Source organism: Gymnogyps californianus, chromosome 1 (assembly GCF_018139145.2).
Source record: "Gymnogyps californianus isolate 813 chromosome 1, ASM1813914v2, whole genome shotgun sequence".
Lineage (NCBI taxonomy): Eukaryota > Metazoa > Chordata > Aves > Accipitriformes > Cathartidae > Gymnogyps > Gymnogyps californianus.
Genome location: NC_059471.1, coordinates 80,938,363 through 80,961,364, shown reverse-complemented (window position 1 = coordinate 80,961,364; position 23,002 = coordinate 80,938,363). Strand labels below are relative to the sequence as shown.

The 23,002-nt window shown below is 40.6% G+C and overlaps 1 protein-coding gene across 2 annotated transcripts in view; it reads right to left on the bottom strand.

Moving 5' to 3' along the window:
* SHROOM2 (shroom family member 2) overlaps positions 1-23,002 on the bottom strand; it is a 130,497-nt gene that overhangs the window by 6,822 nt on the left and 100,673 nt on the right. For both annotated transcript variants that reach the window (XM_050914886.1, XM_050914887.1), the window contains 3 exons: positions 9,378-10,136; positions 5,059-5,610; positions 3,959-4,139 (listed from right to left, as the gene is read on the bottom strand). In XM_050914886.1, coding sequence (XP_050770843.1) covers positions 3,959-4,139; positions 5,059-5,610; positions 9,378-10,136 — 1,492 coding nt within the window. The remainder of the gene's footprint in view (positions 1-3,958; positions 4,140-5,058; positions 5,611-9,377; positions 10,137-23,002) is intronic.

Below are 23,002 nucleotides of genomic sequence, written 5' to 3'. Positions count from 1 at the left end.
AAAATCATGTCAGGTGCATCACCAGAAGAGCCAGACCAAGAACCCAGACCTCCTCCCTCAGTGACCTGTGTTCCATCTGTGTTGCCCGGCTACTTCCCTGAGTTTGGGCAAGAGGTCTTGTTTCTTACGTGTCCATTAGCTTTCACTTATGCACAAGGGGTGGAAGTCAGTTCAGCTAGTCGTCTACCCTAACATGAGATGAATCACGCTCTAAAAATGCCTCATTCATTTAAACATAGATGCCCATTTAGTATTCAGCTAATTTCAGGTAAGAAAAATTCCCAAAGCGTTCCCTAAACATACACCTCTTAGTGCAATTTCTAAATGAAAATTACATCCCTTAAAGTAGTCATTATTTCACAGTACCCCTTCAATTTTTTTGGAAAAAAAATTACTCATGACATTCTTTAGGAACTCTGCTTTCTAAATGCAAATCTGATTACAAGCCTTCATGATTACCAAGAAACATACTGATAGCAGCTACCGCTCTCAGACGCCACTGAACAGTCATTGCCAATTTATTTTGGGAACAAAAAAAAAAAAAAAAAGAAAGTCTGCCATCTTAACAGAAAGCAACTACACCCTGAAAATTTAACAGCCTTTTTGAAAGTAGAAATTCAACACATGGATTATCCGGGCTGGTTTTCTCCTTTTTGATTTAATATACTCAGGCCAGGTTAATCTGGATTTGGGTTATCTGTTAGTCTGGGTGCCCAAAAGATTAAGGTAGTAAGCAGTTCTACAGATGCCTGCTTTACTGACTGATTAATCTGCAGGATTTGATTTTTTTCCCCCCCTTCTCTCAATGCAAATGCAGTTTGATTTGGATTATGTAGGTCACAGTGCTACGCTCTCATTTCCCTCAGATGACATGCACGTGCACAACGCTGCTGTTTTACCATCCGAAACACAATAGGATACTGTTGTGCTCTATGTTACTATCTCGAGTTTTTCACTGCTGCAGCTGTGCTGCAACTTTCTCTAATGAAAAAAAGCCATACGTGTGCTCAACGTTTATCTATCTGGTCTGGCAATCCAGATCAGCTCTCTCAAAGTTTCTTTCTTTAAAAAAAGAAAAAGAAAAAAAAAAGCCATTTTCCCAGTAGCATCCTATTTAGATTTCCCCAAGCAGCTGAAGGTCGCCTCTAAAGGACCGTTTTTGCACATGAGAAGGCCATAAGTACTTGCCTCTCTTTAAGATTGTCATATCTATTAAGAATTGGATTATGATCACTGATTGCTTCCTACCCAGATGAAGCAGCCTTTGGATGCAGCAACTGTGAGCTCGCTACAAACTTTTGCTAACCAGCAGAAAACCTGTATTATGTTCAACATCTACTGAGCCAGAAGAGCTCCAATCTACATCTTGAAACTGGCAGATGAATAATTTATAGCTGTGAATTCTGTACCAGTAAACAAGAAAACAATAAAACCTCATCTTTTTCCAGTAATTCTTGCTGATCTGACTAGCAACACAGAAAGTAGCTCAGCAGAGTGCTGCTCAGGTGGTTCACTGCTTGGCATGCTTTACATAAATTACTCTGCTCTCAGCTCACCACACCATTTCACATGAAGTTCATGCCTAAAAGCAGAAGAAACTTGGTATTCTTCAATGATTTTTACACTCTTCAGGAGTTGCTGAAACTTTCCTAAAGGCAAAGACGACAATTCCTACTCAGCCACACATGGATTTTCCTTACTACAAAACACACTCTCGTAGTGTCTTCAACATCTGTTTAATATTTTATAATTGTGGTAAACCTACATTAAACTCAGTACATGAGGCACACATATTCCGTTCCTGCTAGCTGGGAATACAGGGATTGTTCCAAATTAAAAAACAAAACAACAAACAAACAAAACAAACATCGACTCTATATGAAATTCCTATACTTATTTCAAGAGAAAAAAAAAAAGCACCACACTTCTCTGGTTTGCAGAGCAGAGAATGGCAAATATTACAATCATTCCACAGTGGACTGCAATTAAGATATCTCATAACAGAACTGACCAATTTCTAGGAATCAAGGAACAGGTTCTGGGCGCATGCCTCCTCTAAAATAATTGAAGTTGTAAAGTGTGCTATTGAAGTGTTCAGGTCCTTAACGATCCCTTGTTAAACTGTTGCCAACTATGTGAAGCTGGGCCAAGTTATATATTCTGGCTGTTTTATAAAGATGCCTTGACCCACTTACCACGAGTTTTATATGTTTTCTGACAAGATCCAAGATGAAAGCCCACTGAACTGAGTGCTCGCATCCTACTGCATGTGGAGCAGCAGGGAGAGAAGTAAGCAGCAACGTGTGCATGGCTACCACAATACGTATATTCAGAGAAGAAGATGGGGGAGCTCCGCTAAAAGCTCTTCATGAAATACTTCCTATCTCATAAGATTAGTGGTGTATACTGGAGCTGGGGGGATGGAGGGAGGAGTATGCAAAGGGTGAACATGATTTTCCTGTTAACGGACACCAACACAAGTAAATGGCACTTTTGCTTATAAAAGTTTTAGTATCTAGTTTGTTGGGCAAACAAGAAAGGTTTAATTTTAACACCCCCTCCCCATATATATACTCCATAATTAACGAGAAGGAAACTAATCCTAGCAAAAACAATGAACGTGACCGTCATGTGTGGCACCAGATAAAACCAAATTATTCAAAATGCAGTGAAATCCTTAATTTGTCTAAGTAGTACAGCTGTTGGATTCAATGGCTGTCTGGCGAGAGGGTAAGGGCAGCTCCCCTGCTGCAACCACACCACGCTCCCAGCAGTGCATGCCATATTGAACTGTGCGATGGAGTGGGCGCAGAGGGAGGGAAGGCTGAGGGAGATAAAAAAAACAGAGTGGTAACAGAAAACACTATACAGCCCCCTCAAATGCAGTGGCATCCACTCCTGCACTGAACCAGAGGTGGGAATCTCCTGTGGAATCTCTCATTCTTAGCAACTAAATATATTCCTAATATTTAATTAAAAGACATTTCTTCGGGACTGGATTACCAAATGCACCCTGGCAGTTGATAATTAAGCAGAGAGCTGACTTTAACCGAAAAGATTTGCACACCACTGCATTACTGGCTTTGGTAAACAGAGTTAAACTACATCACTTTAATTGATCAAACAGAACATTTCCTCCCACCTATCCATACTGGGAACTATGATTAAAATATTTTGTGCCAAATCACTGAGATGAGTGCGATGATTTTAACGTAGTACAACACTTTCTCAAGCCACAGAAATGTCATTATATCATCACTTTAATACCTAGGGGATTATGTTGACCTTAGATCAGAAATAAAACACCAAAGGATGGGGATGAACAAGAGTGGAGAAGACTGCCTGCCTTGTGATGAGTAACTTCCACACTGAATCCACCAAGCTGATTAGCTATCTCCCACCACTACTCCTGTTAATTTGGGAGGTAGGAGAAATAGAGGGCAAAGTGGTTTTTTGCTCATGAAAACAAATTGGGGAGGGGAGGAGGGGGAAGGGGGTTGTGTGTGGGTGTGGGTGTTCCTTCTCTCTCATGACAAACCCAAATCCTGGACGTAAATTTCAAAAATACGGAGCAACTAAAACCACCACCAGTTACAGTGGGATACATAAGCACTACTGTTTCTTTGTACATAGCAAGTGAGAGAAATACACTAGAATCGCAAATGGAAAACAATATTTGAAAATACCCCCCGCAAAACTTCTCCCCTTGGGACCTTCCAAAATGTGCATCAAGCTGCAAAGAGCACCTAATATGAAGTTCCTAAATTCACAGTTGGACACTTAACACCATCCATGTGTCCCATCCCGTCCCACCCCCGAAAAACCCCAGGCTGATTTTCCAAGTGATCCTGTACATCTAGAAGGCCTTTTATTTAGGGGTGTTTACCTAGCAAATTCACGGTTAATGAAATGCACGCAAACGAGAGCCTCCCATTACACTTTTAGAAATGTCTTTTACCTTCTTTTCTGACAAGTCATGGTCCAGCTCGTCTTCAGAATCATCCTCGCTCTGCTGCTGTTGCTGCTGCTCCTGCATGTCCTTCATTTTAATCAGCAGCTCTGCCTTTGGTGCAGATGTGCTGTAGTAAGTAGAATTGGTTGTCAGGGAGATGGCAGATGGTGCGCTCTGCTCCTCTTTCCTGGTAAAAAGTCAAAACTTTCATTAACTGCCTTGACACCCTAATCACTGAAAAGAAAGGACGATCTTTTAGAGCCATCATTTCACCAAGCAAGCAGGGGGTTCAACAGAAAGCCATTACCTATGTAAGAGGATAAATCAATACTGGTTGTGAAGAAAATTTGTATGAGCTCAGCACATGCCCACCAAAAGCTAAAACTGAAGTAGTGCAAAAGACCTTTCACCATCACAATGAATGAAATGGACCTAAGATATCTCAGCTGGAAACAAAATGTAAAGTTACATTTTACTAAGTAGTGCAAAGACCTCAGTGTCATAGAGAGTATCCTTTCAGACTGCCAAATGTGGGATGCTGCAATGTAAGTACTGATCTTTTTCATTACGGAATTACACACGAACTTCTCAAGAAGGATACAACTTAATCTGGTAATTCATATGAAGAAAACAAAAGACCCACAGAACATCAACATGGATGGAATTTAATGGAATTTAAATCTTTTCTTACTTTGTTCTCATTCACTTCCAGGAAATGCCTCATGCGCACTTCAAGTTGTCTTTGCAAAATTTCATCACATAAAAAATGCTAAAATATTGTCCCTTCTCTATCCAGTTACTAGACCGGATGATCTTGGTAAAATATCTAATCACCATGAAATAGGAGAAGTTAATTATTCCTTAAGTTCTCACACGAATAGTTTTCAACCAGGTCTTGGGAAACTTTTCATACTGTACAACACTCTTTCTGTCATTAATGGTATCGTTAGCAGTATTATGCTTGACTGCTATTCTAATGGAAAAGTCTTAGAAAAGCCTCAAACCTCAACGGTAGGAAGATCCTCACCTTCCGCCCCCTAGGAAAACTGACACACTTTGGACAGCAGCTCAGAAGAAACCACTGGCCTACAGAAAGTAATACTCACTTCTCCTCTGACATTTTTGGAGAAGGAACTTTTGGCAGGAGCTTCCTGCGCTGCTGAGCTTCTTCTAGGAGGTGTTCATCTTTAGGGAATATTCCAACCATCAGATCCATTGTTGTTTTTATTTTCACATTAGGATCTAGTATGTCTGCTAGAGATTTATCTCTTCCCACAATCTCTCTGGCTAGTTCCTCTGACTTCCAGTCTTCAAAGGTCTTCTCTTTGGCCTTTACATAGCTGACTGCTGGTGTGGCAGCACTGCTGTCCTTCAAGTTGCTCCCAGGTTCTTCATCTGGTTGAGGGTCAGCTGGTTTGGTTCTGGCTTCTGGCTCTGGCTCTATACCTTGCCTGGTGTAAGCACAGAATCGTGAATAGGATTGCTCAGAAGTGCTGAGTGTTTTAATTTGGTCCTTTTCCAAACCACTGGGTAAAGCAGGAGGCTCCATAGTACTGACAAGACTTTGCCGACTCTCCTTCTCTGCGCTGCTCTCAGAATGAACTATCTTGATGGGAACCATTTTCACCGTAGTATTGTTGTCTATAACCCTTTCAATTCTGGAAAATAAGGAAAATTCATCTTTAGAAATGGAAGAACCTTACATCTCAATTCTTATCTGCAAATCAGAGGGGAAGCCCAAATACGAAAAAAGGTAGATAAGAGACCTAGGTAATGGAATATTCCTTGCACTGTATCTCAAACCCTGCATCTACATGTTTTCTGCCCACACATTTTAAGTAGTATTAGTTCATTTGTAAGTAATCCTAACATTAGCCTTGCACAATAGTCGTGGTACAGGACTTCTGTTTGTTTCCATGAACATGAGGGTCCAATCTCAGCAGCCAGGCCCCAGATTTGAGACAGTGCTGCTGAACTGCCTTTTACCCCTTTGTTGCCACACATATGGGGGAAAATAGGCCTCGAGCTCAACCTCATTTCCTCACGCAGATCCAACAGTGGCCTCAGTTTTTGGCCTGACAGGTGGCTTAGCTGCCTGTGGAATTTGTGATGCCCTCACATCAATTCCCAGCTCTTCCAAGGGAAGAGACAACAGACCAGATGGAAGCATCCTGCAGATGAGCTATAAGAATAACAAAGAATCACACATGGAAAACCTGGAAAACATTCAAAACTTAATTATATGATTTAAAAAAAAACAAAACAAAACTGTATTTATAAAATTTCACACAAGATACAGAAGTTTAATAAATAGATCCCACCATAGCGTCCTAGTTTTCTACTTAAAGAAAAACTAGCCCCTGAAGAAGATAACACACAATTCTGCATACTCCTTTTAAGAGAAGCTTAGAGCAAAAATTCTGTACTGCATAGCACAAAGGACCACCTTAGACATTCAGTAAGGCAAGCTATTTAAAGAGGAGGCTAACTTATATTTTTAAATTGGACAATAACATGTTAAATAACATTACTGAAACATCTGTACTGTATGTAAACCATATAAGAAACTGAAGTCTAGTTTGGTGGTTTTGAGTTTGCAGAAAGTTTAAAATTATTGTCATAACGTGGGTTTGGAAGCTCTACAGCAAGTAAAGGAACATTGCCTACTAGCTAAAATATCTGGTTTCATCTGGCTGAGTAGCTTGCCGCCTTTCAGATAAGTGAGTAAGACATACTACGGCTCTTTTCCTCTAAGTGTGGGTGTGTCACTTTCCTTAAAAATAAACTTATACTTTATTGTCCTGTACTTTTCTTTTGTAGAGAATAGCAAAATCTGTTTGACTTCATATTTTTCAGAAGTTCTTTCTTATATTTTAAAGGTATATTTGATTCTGAATGAATGTGCAGTCTCCCAATAGGCATTACTTTCCTCAAGTGCTTTGCAGACATGCTTTGGCACACTGATCCAACTTTTGGGGCAGGTTTTCCAGCCCATGCTGAACGTCCCGTCCCCCGTCCCCCCCCCCCCCCCCCCCCCCCGCCCCCTTTGGTCGGGGTGTTTTCAATCAAGGCGACTGTCATTTTAAAGAGCTCACTCCCGTGCCTGCCACTCAGCCCCAGCTCCCTGCCTGCAGACATGGGCTCTCCTCCTGCCTGCAGCGGAGCTGAGCAGAGGCCTGCCACTGCCCCGACCCTTTCTTTTGTTCGTTTTTAAAAAAAGCCCACACTTTTTGGACTCCACCAGACTGTGAAGAGGAACACATTTTTGAATTCGGGGAAAATATGAGATGCATGCATAAGTGTGTGTGGGACAACTGGAAGAAGTGAGCTGACTGCAATTCTTTACCTAAAATGCCCGGCACCTGTTTTGAAACTCTGAGTACATTCCTCTCAGCCTAGTAAAAGATTTTCCAGATACTTAAGGCATCAAAGTCAACTGATTTCAGTCACAGCAAAGACAGTTCAACACCAGGTGCTTCAGAAACTCTGTTTCTGCAATCACTATCCTCCCGATTTCTGAAGGTTTTCCATTTGTGGAACTGTGGCATGAAATTTTGATTTGCAGCAACTTTGCTTGTGGCCATTATGAAGCTTTACTCCAACCACGAGCACAGTCACTCCTTGACCTGAGTGTATGTTTACTGGAAATCTACTGATGCACATCTACTGATGCACTCTTTTCATCTTTATTATTGCTGAACAGTCATCTTTGGAAATAGCTGGGTTCTACACACCACCAATATTTCCCCACACTACATTGTTCTACCTAAAATGCTGCAGGAAACCCTGCACACTCACTCAGTTTATCCTGCTGATAAACAGGACACCTTCCTTAAAGAAGAGTAAACAGCTACATGCTGACATCATCAAACATCAGCTGCCCACGGCATGCAAACTGGCATGTCCAAAAGCTCATATGCAAGGAGCCAATAGAAGCAGTAAGTCAAATCTAATTAATTGAATATTAAGATAAATCTACTTGACATATTTTACTCATATGAAATAAATACCATATAGTAAATACCATATAGAAGGTTCAGAGGTATGGCCCACATGTCTTTTCTTTCTTGTCATACCTGTTTTATTGAGTAATGTAATTATTAACTGAGGACAATACATCGTGCACAAACAAGAACTGTCTGGGCTTAAGAATTTTAAATGTTAACAAAAGATTTGCAGAGTAAGTGTATTATCATTCAGATATGGGCATATAATTAGGCACACCTCAGTGCTCATTTCAACATTAAAGCTTAGTAAAAAGGAAGGACAAATACAATTAGCTTTCTATGCATCCTTAGTATCTATTCATAAAGCAATACATTAAGGAAGTCAAAGCAATACATTAAGGAAGTTATTACTGTCATCTGCCTTTGCACATAGATGTTAGGGTTCACATGACCTTGCACTTTTCATAGTAAACTGTATTATTACTTCATGTTAAAAACACTGAAGGATGAAATGTCATTTTTTTCCTCTGGTTACAAGAGGAAAAAACATCAAGGCATGTTTAGGAAAAAAAGTGATTCATGTTTTCTATGTCATAAGGCATACTGGAAAACAGCATGATTGAGTCTATTCAACCACTTACATTACAGCAGAGAAAAGCTATTCCAAATAATTTTGCTAAGAGAAGCAACCTCTGCATTCATTCAGCTTGGAGGTTCTGTTTTCATTCTTTAACCATGAATTATAGTGCTGAAGGATTTATGAAAACTAAGATTCCTGAGCTTCCTGGAAGAGTTTGTTATCTTGTGGGAGAATAACCTTCCATGATGTTAGCAGCATATGACAGACACAGCAATCAATTAATTTCAGTTAGTTTGTCTAATTCTGAGTTTATCTAGCCTGGGAAAGGACTGACATTCTCCTGCTGAATCTTCAGTCCACCTCAACACAAACACTACTGCGGACCCCTCTGCAGACTACCTGGAGTGCCATGTTTCATCGTAAAAGCAACATGAAAACAGTCATGATTTGGCAGTGTACCTTACTGCGTGCACTTTCAAAACAGATATTCTCACAAAGGATACAGCTTCCCTTCCCACATCTGCTTTGTCCCTACACCGATTCATATTCGTATACAGAGTCGGGTGGGGGAAATGACAACAGGGAATCTTCTGATTTTGCCCAGACTTAGAGTGGAAAATCCATTTGAATCAATCCCTTTCATTTTCTACTACCTACCAGCTGTAACACCTGAGCAGCATCAGTCAACTAAAAGAAACCACAGACCAGTTGAAGGACTTTAATGGTACCAATTGGAATTTCACACAAGTCTTAGGTCTCTTCAGGACATGCTGGGATGGCTCATGCTTAATAAACCTGAAGGATGTGCTTTTAGTAAAGAAAATTAACAGGCAACCATTAATAAGGTCTAACTGGGCAAAAAGTGTCAATAAAATAGTAAAGGAATTACATCTAGTACCTGGCTGGGTTCTCATCCTGTACGGACACAGGAGGTTTATCAGTGAGCTTCTGTGGTGCAAACTGAGGAGAAGGGGACCTTGATGTCTCCATGCCACGTTTTTGAAGATACTGATACTTGGAAGATAACACAGACTCAGACCTAAGGTGCGTTTTTTCCTCTAAGTGCTGACAAACATTCTCCGTGGATGACGCTTGCTGGAGCTGCTGTGGATTAGCACTCTTCAGTTTTCCATTGAAAGCTGCAGGACTCTGACAGAGAGAGGAGTGACTGGCAAATACTTCAGCGGAGCTGGGGGACGAGGACGGAAAGGGCCGGCTGGGCGCTACCAGCAGCGATTCAGAAGAGGTGCCAAGTGACGGCGCAGAATTATCTGGTCGCCTGTATTTATCTCTTTTAGGTGGTGGTGGCCTCTGAGGAGCAGGTCCACGCTTCTTGTTCAGCAGTGCCGGCTCTACCCTATGGTTTTCCTCTCCTTTGCCCCGGGACAGACAGGAGTGGTTCTCGTTCCGGGTCTGTGGCTCCGAGCAGGGGAGATGAGGCAGGCTGCGATCCTTGTTCTTTTCGTACACGTTTTCCTGAGAGTATCGGTAATCACTAGGCAATGTCCCAGACCTCCCCCGGCTCTCGTGAGGCAGAACTGTAGCCTCTCGTGCATGCAAAGGTCTGACAGATGCCTTCCACTTGTGGCCTAAATTCTGGTCCAGCCGATCCCTCTTCTCCCGTGGGTTTTCCCTCAGGGCCCCTGTGTCAGCTTGCCTAGAGAGAAGGATACGTCGTTAGTGCACTGCTGATTTATTTCCTTCGGCGCGAGGCCACCGCACCGATCCAGGAAGCTTGAACACCGAGATCACATCCAACATTTAACACCAACTCCTCCAATCTACAGTAACTGTACAGCACAAAAACATCCTCTCATGTACGGGCACACACAGTGTACCTAATCTAACATGATGAGTCAAAGCATAATGTCAGGCTAAATCAGGGTATGGAGCACCACAGGATGCGACACAACCTTTGGGTAACCTGAGGCACTGCAGTGTGCATGGCATAGTTAAATGCACAGCACACCTCAAGCGCTGATGTATGTGGCGCAGACAAACTTGCAAAATGTTGGTAGAAAATAAAACTGTCTCAAGAAGAGGAATCCCAATACTAAAATTTAATTCTCTTCTTGCTTCAGAGTCAGTAACAAAGTGCAGAAAACAAGTTTCTTCTCTATGTGCAAAATTAATACTTCAGTGTCATTTTAGATGTGAATTGAATACCATGAACTTCAATTATGAATCTGGAGGTTGAATTTTTGCATAACTGGTGAAAAATGAAATGAGTGCAAGCAAAATGTTTGCCGAAGCTAAAAAACTGGGAAAGGGAAAATGAATATCTCCCGAAAAAAAGGCAGAAAAGAAAATGTAGAGAGGTTAGTATTTTCCAGTCAGGCTTATTTTAAACTTGAACTTCTTTTGTCCTGTCAGCACAAGTGACAAACAATGGCCAAAAAGGCCTCATCTTAGAAATATTTTTGGGTTTATTCCAATTTTACACTTTCTATTTCTCTAGCCAGGAAACAGGCTTTCGCGGCTCCAGGCTTGTGCTTTGCCACAAGACATGTAGTTCATTTGTACTCACCAGATAGAGACAAATTGGGAAAGAAACAGAAGGCAGAAAAAACCCCAAGTACCTCTGGAGCCCTGAGAGAAGATAGGTTTGCTCTCTGCTTAAAGGAGGCTGAAGAGACACTGTGAGCTTAGAAAAGAAGCTGCAATAGAGAAGTAAAAGGCTTCAGAGAGCTGCTAATATCATTTATGCTACTGACAGCACTGGTCTCTGTATTTTAAAATAGTAACCCTGTAGACATGCACTGCCCAAGCTTTCTTTCGAGGGGACTGTGAAAGAGGCACCTTTCCCAGCCTATTTGTAAAGTAAGGTTAACTTGAATTTTCAACGTAAACAGGTTATTAACATTACTGTATCAGTTTTGAGAATAAGTCTATAGGTGGTTAACATCAGTGTGTATGAAAACGAAAGTTGAGATAAAAGCATATAAAATAAGTAATAGGTTAAAGCCCATTACAAATTCAAGAAGAAAAAAAAATGTGGAGCAATTACTCACTGCGTTACTATTTTAATTAAATTAAAATAAATCTTTAAAATGAACTATTGTGGGAAGACAACTGATTATATGTGGGTTCTACTTTCACACCTGGACAATGAAATTACTTTCAAAATTGTTATTTTTTTAGTGCTTGGATCTGTGATGTTTTAGCACTTATGGAAAAAAGTTCTAAAAAAAAATCTGGACGTTGTCATTAAACTGCCTGATGTATGGGATTTTTAATAACTGTACTTCACACTGATTTTTACAAGTCAGTAATAAAATAGCATTGTGCTTCCAAGAGAGATGGCTTTTTCACAATTTAATTCCTGAACAGTCACATACACAATCTCTCTCTTTCATGTGACGTGTTAAATTTTAAAATTAAATTTTAATGGGTAAGTTTTCAATTTAACATGAATGAGGAGCTGAATATTGTTTAAACTTAGATCTCTTCACATTGCTCTTAACTAAGAGCAGTTGGTTCAGACAACTTCAAGTCATCTGACAAATTCAGAGTCAATTTTGTTTTATGAAGCAGTATTTATTGACTCCTATTTTAACGCTAGACGAAGCAGTTTCGTTAAGTAAAATGATGTGAGGCCAGAAAGACCAACACTATTCAGATTTGCTTACATGGCATCTCTAGAGTCAGCTGGTTTTCCCTAGTGAGTTCAATGTAAGCAGAACCATGCCTTTAAATAGTTCCACTGATTTTAATAGAAATATTTACCAAATGAAGACTGCAGGCCTTAAGTGTGAAATACTGTGTTTAAATCAGCATTTTTCATTGTCTAGATAACCCATGTAGAGCACAATTTTCTCCTAGTTAACTTGTGTCAAAAAATTCTTCAGGCCTCTATTCATCTTCACATACATAAGCCATAACATAAGACAGTGTAACAGCTACACTTAGGTGCACGGAAGAATCAAGGGCATGGCACAAAATGTTGCAAAGACATAAATTACATGCACTACCTCAGCCAGTTTGCAAAGTATACATTGAACTTCGCATGCACATCAGGAGTGGGTGTGCTGGTGGAAGCAAACAGGACAGAGTATACCACCAATCTGACACATTTACATATCCAAAGCATGTAACGAAATTTGTTTATTATTACCCTGGCTTAGAAGCAATGAATGCTTTAGTAGTCCTGCCACCTTCCAAAATAGAGTAAAAGGAAATAAAGAATCACAGCACAGAGAAATTTAGAGATGCTACATTTGCAAACGTGGAGATAAAATTCAGAGAATACATACGTGCCTTCATACAGCTTCCACAAAATTAATCAAACATTTCGCAGTGCCACAGAAAATGGGTCTGAGGAAAGGTGGCTACATTCAACAAAGAGGCTAGTTTGCATTCAGTGTGAGCGGGTCCTCATGCAAAACATGCTTTTCACATTATTTTGGAGAGATTTGAGCTTACTGTTCAGAAAGGAGGAAAAGAAAGCAAGCTCCAAGCCCCAGGAGAACACAGTGGCAAGAACCTGCAAAGGTGTTACATTATTATCAATACCAAGAAGTCCACTAAGCTACTTTAAATCTGTTGGTACTTCATGTAATGATACGCCCAGAACACAGCTGTTTCGGAAATGGGGCCCATAGGATTATACAAGGATAACATACCACTGGAAGGAACTCATCATTTATAACCAAACATCACAAAGTGAGAGACAGAACAGTCATCTGAAAACATGACAATTGACTTAATTACCACTTCCATTCTAGATAACAAACCAGTCATCATCAAAAACATTAAACTCTAAGTTATCTTCAAACCCAAAGCTCCCCCATCCCCATGACACAATGCCACAACTATCCAAATGAAAGAGCCTTCCTGATGCAACCGAATCAGGAAAGCGCACACCACGTTCCCCATCCCTGGCATGCGATGACATTACAGCTTTGACTGTCAGATGACTTACACCACTCACTTAACCTGAACTGCAAAGGAAGTGTAATCAACAGACTTATGCTGTTGATACAAAGTGGTATTCAGTAAGGGTGGGTCTAGTACAGGAGGCTAACATGAGCCTTTTCTGTACCAAAAGTACCTGCTTTTGGTATTTAGGTATAGGAGCCTTCATATCTCAGTGGTAGGGGGCAGAAACCCAAAATATGCTTCTAACTGAAAAGAAGGAATTGCTTCATTACAAAAATCGGTCCTTCACATTCTCAAGAAGCTCTCACTTAGAAGAGTGCTCCGCTCTCCCAAAGGAGGTCTGCGTGGAGAGACAAGAGGCTGCGCACTTGTCGGCCAGGTGAGCTCGGAAGGAGCTCTGCTCTGTGGCTCGCATGTTTCACATAATGGCCATAGCCACAAAACACAACACCACCACTTACCACCGTGGGGGTGGAAATGTGTATCTCCATAATGGCACTAAGTATTTTCTACCCAGATGGACAAGTATGTCTCTCAGTTTCCTTCTGGCTCCATTAGCTTGGGGCATACATGCTCATGACTGAAATGTAAAGGCCAAGTAAACACTAAGCCAGGGAAATCAACCAAGTCTCCTTCCCAGTCCGGACACCCCCAGGCCCCCCAGCAATAACACAACAGGCTATTCTAACAAACCAGAGACAGGTAACAGTAATGTAAGCTATTACACACAAGTTAAACCATGGAGAGCGAGAGCTATATATACACATACACACACACACACGTTAATAGGAGCCTGCCAGTGGAGTCAATGAGCAATTACCAAAATGAATCATTATGTATAGATGCCTATCAGAAGGATAAAATTGTTGGTTGCCATAAAAAACAACCCCAAACCACTTCCTTCATGTACCCCATACTCAGGATTTGACTAAAACTGGACAGAGAGGTAGAATGATTTGATTGAATGTTGTATCTCAATAACTGAAGTCACTTCGTTCAACTCAATGTGTCTGATTTGTATCTATCTGATTTACAGTTTCTTGAGAATGCTTCAGGCGAAGCCAAACAGTGCCACAAGACACTCCAACTTTAAAATCCCAGACTAGATAAGCTTTGCAAAAATGCATTAGCCAACATTTGAAAAATGCAACGTTTGTTAGAGACCTGACCTCTGTGCAGAAGTTTCACCATAAAATATAAGCACAGTTATGTAAGCAACAATGTGTCCTGCACTAACTTATTGGCAAAAGAGAGCAAATGGAGTGGCTGTTTCTGATTTAGCTTAAATTCCTTCTCAAACACTACAAGCTACACTGGAAAAAGGCCTTCATACCTGAGTAAGACTCCTCCACAAAAGTCCTCACCCTACAATAACAACCACCCCCTCATAATCAAGGCCACAGTTTTGCAGTCCCTTTAAACTGATCTGAACGCAGATATTTTGCCAGAAGAGGCAGTCTCCTTAGTCCACTCTGATTTTGTCTTCCTGCTCTCTCCATTGTATTAGCAGTAGGAATTGTACAGCCCCACAGAAAACTGGATCAAGGAACTGACCTGGCTTGAAACAGCTAATTATGTGGCTTAAAGCAATTGTGAAACACTGTCTTTGCTTATGCCAAAACCCTGTTTATAGGCAGAGCCCTTGCCGATATGCTACTTTTTCAGCTGTGAACTTCATGTGCTGAAACTATGTTTTCATTGTGTATTTGCCTGGCACTTGGCACAGTGGGATCCAAAAGTGCTGCCGCAAGAGTCTGCAAATAGAGAGTAGTTTCTTCTATCCAGTATCGTTCTGCTTGAGACCACAACAGGATGCTACAAAGTTGTAACAGGATGTAACAGGGTAAGATTGTTCGAAATTTAGGAAAAAGTTTGAGGTCTAATCCATACTGATACAGTCAATGCAATCTAATAGATTCAGCTCACCCTAAAGTAGTCTCTACAAGCAAATCACGCATTGGTTTCGCTGTCTAGGCGATCAATTTAGTTACCCAAACACAGATGTCTTCTACCATTTCAGAAACTTTAAAGATTCAAAGCCATCAGTTCCCCTAAGAGGCGGCAGCTGGACGCCAAGTGGGATATGCTGGGCTATCTCAGGTCTCACTAGACACCTGCGTTTAGCCAACTGAATGGAGCCCAAGATCTCTATGGATTATAACTTGAGTCAGCACTTTACTCACATGTACACATCTTACTTCTAAGGTATGTGAATTCTCATCTGAGTCCCACACACTTTTTCTTTCAGAGGCTCCAGGACCCCAAAGGTTTTGCAACCCTCAAATTGGTTTTACTATTGCAATACCAAGGAGACACTGACACCAGAACACCACAATTTGGACATCCAATATGAGGGCAATATTATCAGTGGTCCATTTTTCTGATGAGCACTGTATCTGCTATCACTACTGAGTCAGTACAGCATGCACTATCCACCATATAGTGACACATGAAGTGTATTCCAAAGATGCCAGATGAGAACTTGGACTACAAAACTGCTTAGAAATCTTTAAAGACAAATGCGTAGAATAAAGGACCCTCCAGAAAACAGATCATTTAATCACCATGATGGCTGTACTGTAACAGTCACTCCAGGAAGAGGCACAGCACATAAGTCACTACAAAGAAGTACAGCTGTTCACTGCCTTGGTCTGAAGAGACAGATGATGGCAACTAGCATCCCAGAAGCACTACTGAAGCAAATGGTCTTAAAACCAAAGCACGTGTTAAGATGAAAAGAATAATGAATGCTGAATGATGAGAGAGTGCTCTCTTTCCAAAAAAAAAACCCAAAAAACCAAAAAAACCCCACAAACAAACAAAAAAAGAAACAAAAAGAAACAAAGAGATGCCCTGATATACTTCAGAAGACAACTGAAAGTATAAAACCAGCAAGATATTTCACAAAGTATACCCCATGGCACATCACTGTTACACTACAACCCATTTATCATGATGTGAGTCTTGGTTTTCCAGTTCTGTCTCTGAATGCCTGTTAACATTATCTGTGCCCTGATGGCAGCTATCTGTTTAGTCAGTCACACTAAATACAGCTTCATTGTTGCACCCAATGTGATAAAGCAAAATGTCACTCTAGCTTAACAACCCTTGCATTATCACCTGGCTTTATCACAGAATGAAATATGATAACAGACGCTGCTCGCCAGTCTGTCGATCCCACCAGAATTTCTCTCCTGTCCTGCCTGCATGGCAACATACACAGCAATGGGTTTCATCTCACATTCATTCTTTTTCTAAAAATGTTACCTCTCTCCCCATGAAAATCAGAAATAAATTCAACAGACCCACTCAATTCTGCAGCAGATAACCAAAGATATGTTGATGGATGAAATGTAGGCCAGTCAGTCATGGGTAACAGCACAATGCATAGGCCCACAGTAAAAATCAAATCCGATTAAAATTAAATTTCTTATAACAGCATAGAGGCCTTTATACAGAAGGGAAGAATCGTGTGGCAAAGGGCAGAGGGAGGGATGTTTTTCTTTCCTTAGTTCAGAAAATAAAAGCCCCTCCTCCATTCTGCTGCACATCAAAAATCAATGATAAAAGATAATTTTTATGGCTGTATTCTTACTTGCTTTATCTATTGCACGCCTGTCCTAGCACACAGGGGATTGCCTGCATGGAATTAAAATGACTTCTGCTCACTTAAGTCAACCAGTTAATGTGTTCTGTACTTACACACTGAATTCAATCATCAGAATATCCCAACAGTATAACAAGAGCCATCATATTACACAAATGGCAACCATTGCAGAGACAAAAGACAATACTTTCCAACACTGCTAACAAGGAAATCACAGTCACATTAAAAAAAAAGCTCAAAAGAAAAATGATTGTTTTGTCAATTTACTAAAAAAACCCCTACATTCCAGTTGCCACTCCTTTGATTTTTTTTTTTTTAACATCTAGACCTTTTTTTTTTTTCTGATATGCTGTTGCTATTTCCTTGTTGCTGTTACTACCAAAAACAGCTGCTTGCAGCTGAAAAAAAATTCGGTAACAGAACAGAAGCTATAAAATGAAACACTGTGTGAATAATAGCTAAGTCACCTGGGTTTCTCAGACAGGCACCAAAATGAACACGTAGCTCATCTCTAAAGGAAAAGAAAAAACCTAAACCAGTTATTTAAATTAATTAGCATGCATATGCACACATTTCAATAGCCATCTTTTCACTCAGAGCCGCACTCACCGCTTGCTTCCAATAGTCACATCCAATTCTCTTACACTCCCAGCTAATATCTCCTGCTGCTGTGGAAAAGGTCTTCGTGCAAGCCTGCACTCACAGTAACAGGCTTGCCAGGAAAACGACAAGATGAAAAGCTCTCGCACCACCCCTAGCTGAGAGGAACCCCGAGCCTGGCACCCCGAGCCACAACAGCAGCACTGCAGCCCTCAGTCCAGAAAACAAATATTTTCAAAAGGCACTGCCTTCTAATTCCAGCGTGCATGATGCCAACTGTGAAAACAAAAGCCGCTAAAAACAGTGCGTGTGTGTGAGCACATGCACACAAAGCATCTTAGCTGGAATTAACTCACGTTTTCCCTCTATTCTCCCAACCCATCAGTGAACAGAGCAGTCGATAACGCTAAGAAAAATAAAATTCTGTACCAAGCATTGCATCATTCCTAATTTGCTACTGTAGCTTCTGCTGATAGGGACAGAAGACGCAGCCTGTACTCAAAGACCTGGAGAACAAAAGAAATACTGTATGAATTAATACTGCAAATTTCTGTTCAGAACCAACAGAAAAAGGTAATTAAGGCGCACACCTCTAGCTGTTTCTCTCACGCTTTAACACTAAAGACAAGACAATCTTACCGGGATTTACAGCTGTTTACCCATATTCATTGGATATGTGAGCATTGCATCCTTACAAATGTGCCAGCCAGTTTGAAAGCCTCGCAGAACTGAATCTGTCTCAACCTCTGCGTCTCATTTACTGTAACACAGAGGATTTTCAAAGCCATGCCTCACAACAGCTGGCTTGTTTTTGCCTGCTTCCTATGATTGACAAGTTCATACAAGCTCCATCAACTTTAACCTTGATAAGTGAAGGCTTGGTCTGTATTGTATGTTACATCATCAGAAACTTCTGACCTCAGGGAAAAGATCTCAGAGACTTCAAAGCTTTTCCCCTCCCCCACTCCCACCCCCTGGATTTGGTTACTAAAAAAAAAAGATTTTAAAAGTCCTTTAATTTTTTAAGGGTTTTTCCTTTCATTTGTGAAAATCATGATCTGCATTTCAGCAACAACAGTTCCGCAAGTTTTAAATATTTAAAATGATTCAAAAAGATCAGTGTGTTACTAGGCTCCTTTCTGAACAACGTTCAAATAACCAAGTCTTTAATTTTAGAGGAGAGTCTTCATCAACAGCCCTCCAGCTTGAATTTTTTTGCATGCGTTGTGTGTACAGGCGCTCTCTCTTGCAGGAGATTCTGCAGGGAAAGAACTAAATGCTTTCATGCTGCATGAGCAAATTACCACCCCCACACTCCATCTTTAGAAGCCAAAGGCATCGTGGCCTTCATCAGAGCAAAGCTCAAGCTCCTTCCAATTTTCTACAAGAACACATTAAAGACTTAATAGAGAAACTGTGGATAAGGCTTTAAAATGTATTAAAAGATCATTTTAAAGATAGCCACTTTAAGAGGAAAATGTTATTTAAACTGCACACAACATCACATACAGCGGTTAGATATTATGATACAGCACTGATATCCAGCTAATACCCTCCCCTAAAATTTTCCTATCTCCCAAAGCTGTCTATTGATTTCAAGATAGAAAGAGAATGACTTCAAGAAAACTCACCCGTTTACATAATACAACACAACTGGTTAACAGACTGTAGCAAGTCTGGTTGGCCCATGCAGAGAAATAGAAGTTATAGCTGTCACGTTACTTTTTAGCACTAAACTTTACTCAAATTTACTGGCATAAACAGTCTCCTGCGTGACAGCAAATCATAATCCACGTTGCCTAAGGGCTTATAGCAGAAGGTGAACATTTCACAGGCTAGCTTTTAGTACCCGAACACCATAAAGCCACTCCATATGTTAGAAATATATGAACTGCCACACTGAGGAGACAATCAGTCACCTATTTCCAAAGATGCTTTTCATCAAGTAACTTAAGGGAAAATAAAATCTACAATACATCAGCATATGATGCTTTTATGAGTATAACCACTGGAAACTATATCTTATATTATCTCTAATCTCGCTAGTCAACTGTTATCATTAAAATAGCCACAAGAACATAGCTGGATTTCAAGCGATGCAACGAAAACGTAAGTCTTTAGATTGTTTCTACTGCTTTCCCTGGAAAGAGGATTAGAATGAAAACTAACCAGAACACAAAAATGGACTAATGCTTACAAATTTATCTCTGTTTCTCTCTCCACAAACTTTTTTGTGTGCTGTTCCTTTCACCCGCCCCCAATTTCAGTACCTTCAGAATCACATCTAGGACTTCTCCCAGCTTCTCACGCTTGGTAACACTTGGGGGGCAGGGGAGGATACTTTCCATAAGAAACTACCCTCCAACACTTCCTTTTATCAGACCACGGTGGCCTTGCATACCCCTAAGCTGTCACTGCATGCACAGTGGAGAACAGATGTGCCAGCAGCAATTAAGCAAAAGGAACTTCACTCAGTAATAAGAAGCTAGAAGTAGAAAAAAGGGGGTATGTGAGGTGGGGTAGCTACCCTCAAGTTTAGAAACAGGGATTCAAAATTCACCTAACAAAGGTAGAGGGAGAAGCCACACTTTCAAGGGTGTGGGGAATGAGCAAATTGGATGCGGGAGAAACAGGGCTACATTACTGTAGTGTACTGTAAACCAAGAGCAGGCTTTGGAGACAGTCCAGCACCCATTTAATGAGATCCAGCAGCTGCTGGTGAGCCAGAGCAGAGCATCACACCGACCTGCAGGACGTGCACCTGACAGCCGCTGGGCTGAGCACCGCTAGGAGAGTAAGGAATGGGAAGGCAATGGGAGGAGCCTGCAAGATTTAGCACTCTCATTTAGCCACAACCAAGCCTAGATCCCAAAATAATGCATTTGGGATGCTCTTGAAGAACCACGCATCTCTCGGCTTAAGCAGCCTGGAAGTTTTAAAATGGACAACAGGAGAAAGAAAAAGACTACAAGTGGGGCAATTTATCATGCAACTCCTGCCTTGATCCTGAGGTATGAGAAGAATCTGGTTCAAAACTTTCCTACATGAAGAGCTACCCTGTGCCAGTGGCCATATGTATTTAGATTAATCATTCTTGAAAGATCAAGAATCCACACTGTGGTATTTAATTTTGAAAAGGGTATTTACATACATGAGAGGAATATTTTTAAAAGGAACAAGCCAGATGGTATAATGCTAAGAGATAACATGTGACAGTGGATACAATATATGGAACTCAGAAAATGCGTAACACCTACCAAAAAACCCAGAAGACCACCCTGTTCCTCCCCTCTCTCTGTCCCCTCTGAAGGCTGGATTAAACAGTAAATAAAAGGATATCCACCAGAGAACTAAAGTCCTACCCGAATAAGGAAAATCCAGAACTATTCTAGCAAAACAGATGTATAAACACAATAAGGTTAAAAAAAAAAAAAAAAAAAAAAAAAAAAGGCTGAGGTACAAATTCTTAAAGGTGTTAGAACAAAAAAAGGAAAAAAAAAAAAAAAAAGGCACTTGTTCAAACACAGGTATCTGCCAGACAGATTACAGGCCAGAAGTACAACAGTAAGAATACGAAGAAAATAAGGCCGCAGCAGAAATTTAACATGGACTCCCCTTCACATCTCCGCGAGCAAAGAACAGCCTATGCAGGAATTATTCTCAGATGTTGTCCACCATTAAGCGGGTAGTCATGAGTTACCTGGACTATATGATAATCACCAGGAATTTCCTATGGGAGTTTCAGAAATAGTAGCTGTGATGCACAGCTACCCATTCCTCTGATACCTGGGCAACTGCTTGAGCAAAGTGACACATACAAGGTTAGGGGAGGGAAGGTGTGAGGGTGTTGAAGAGATAATGAGAGAAAGAGAGCAAGAGTAAAAAGAAATATTCATTATGAATCTGGAGAACTTCAGAACCATAAACTTAACATCTAAATTAGGCAAACAGGTAGAAATTATACGAAGACATTCAGCAGCTGCACTAACTAGCATGTTAAAATGACAAAGAATCATTTGGGCTTGTGCAGAAAAGCTGTGTCTCGGATGCATTACTCTTCTTAGAAAGAGTCACTACACACATGGACAACACTGATCTGGATGACAGACACTATTTGGACTTTTAGAAGATTCTTTAAAAAAAAAAATTATCCTCATCAGAGGCTCTTAAAAATTTGACTGTCATGGGACAAAGTCCTCACTTGCATCATCACATGATTAACAGAACTGGTTAGATCTAGATGATTTACAAAAGGGGCGAAAAAGAAGATGGCAACAGTTGCTGCTGTGAGGAAATTATTCTGAGTAATAAAGACACAAGCCAAAGATTTCCTATCATTGAGCGAATGGGCCATAAAACAACAGATGAAATTCAGATTTAATAAATGCAAAGTAACCCACAGGATAGCTTTTCCTATACCTCAACAACATATAAAATGATTTATAACTGAAATTATTGCTATGCAGGAAGGAAAAGCTCGATTTCACAGACCGTTCTATAAACATATCATCTCTGTACTCCACAGCAGTAAAAAAAAAAAAAAGAAAAAAGAAAAAAAAAGATAAAGGAAACATTATGTTACTTTACGAATTCATTGCACACCCTAACGTTGTTGCAGTTCTCCCACTGCTCCAAGAGGAAAATGTGAGAATGTGGAAAGACACAGAAGAAGAAAATAAGGATGGGCAAAGCCACACAACAGCTTTCACAGAGGAGACACCCCACCCACCCCCCGCAGAAGAGGTGCTTTTCCTCGTAACACATCAGCACAAAAAGCTATGGATGTCAAAAGTCGATGTGGGTCCAAAACCAGTTAGACACTTTTCTGAAAGAAAAATTCATCAAGGGTTGTTAACCACAAATACTTAGGATTGTACCTCTTAGCTGCAGATCAGCAGAGGATACCCAGCAGTGTGGCTCCATGTTTGCCTTGTTTTTATTTTCTCCAAGCATCTGCTACTGTTCAGTCAGAGAAAGGAAACCTGCTTAGGCAGACCTTTGGCCTGTGTTTTTAAGCATCAACTTCCTTCACGTATCAGTGATACAAGGTTACACTGTCTCAAAGTGTGATACTTACTTAGCTGTTATTAGTCAGTCACAAGCACTAGTACACTGGAAAGACATAGCGGTTCATGGCAATGAAACCTGTACTAATTACAAGTATTTACAGAAACCTAAGGAAGATGAAAGTTGGCAGGGGACTCCTAACACATGAATAGGTGCTGCTGGACTCTCTCCTTTGTTGCCTCTATATGCATGGGAAGAGTCACAGAAGTTTTCTCCCAGTTTCAGAAAAAACAAACTTTGAAACGGCCCAAGACTGTACTGCATCATCCATTGGTCCATATGATACATACAATGACATCATTGGCAAAAAAAAGTGGTCTGACAGATGCCTTAATAATCCATATCTCATGATAAAGAAACGCTAATGTAAA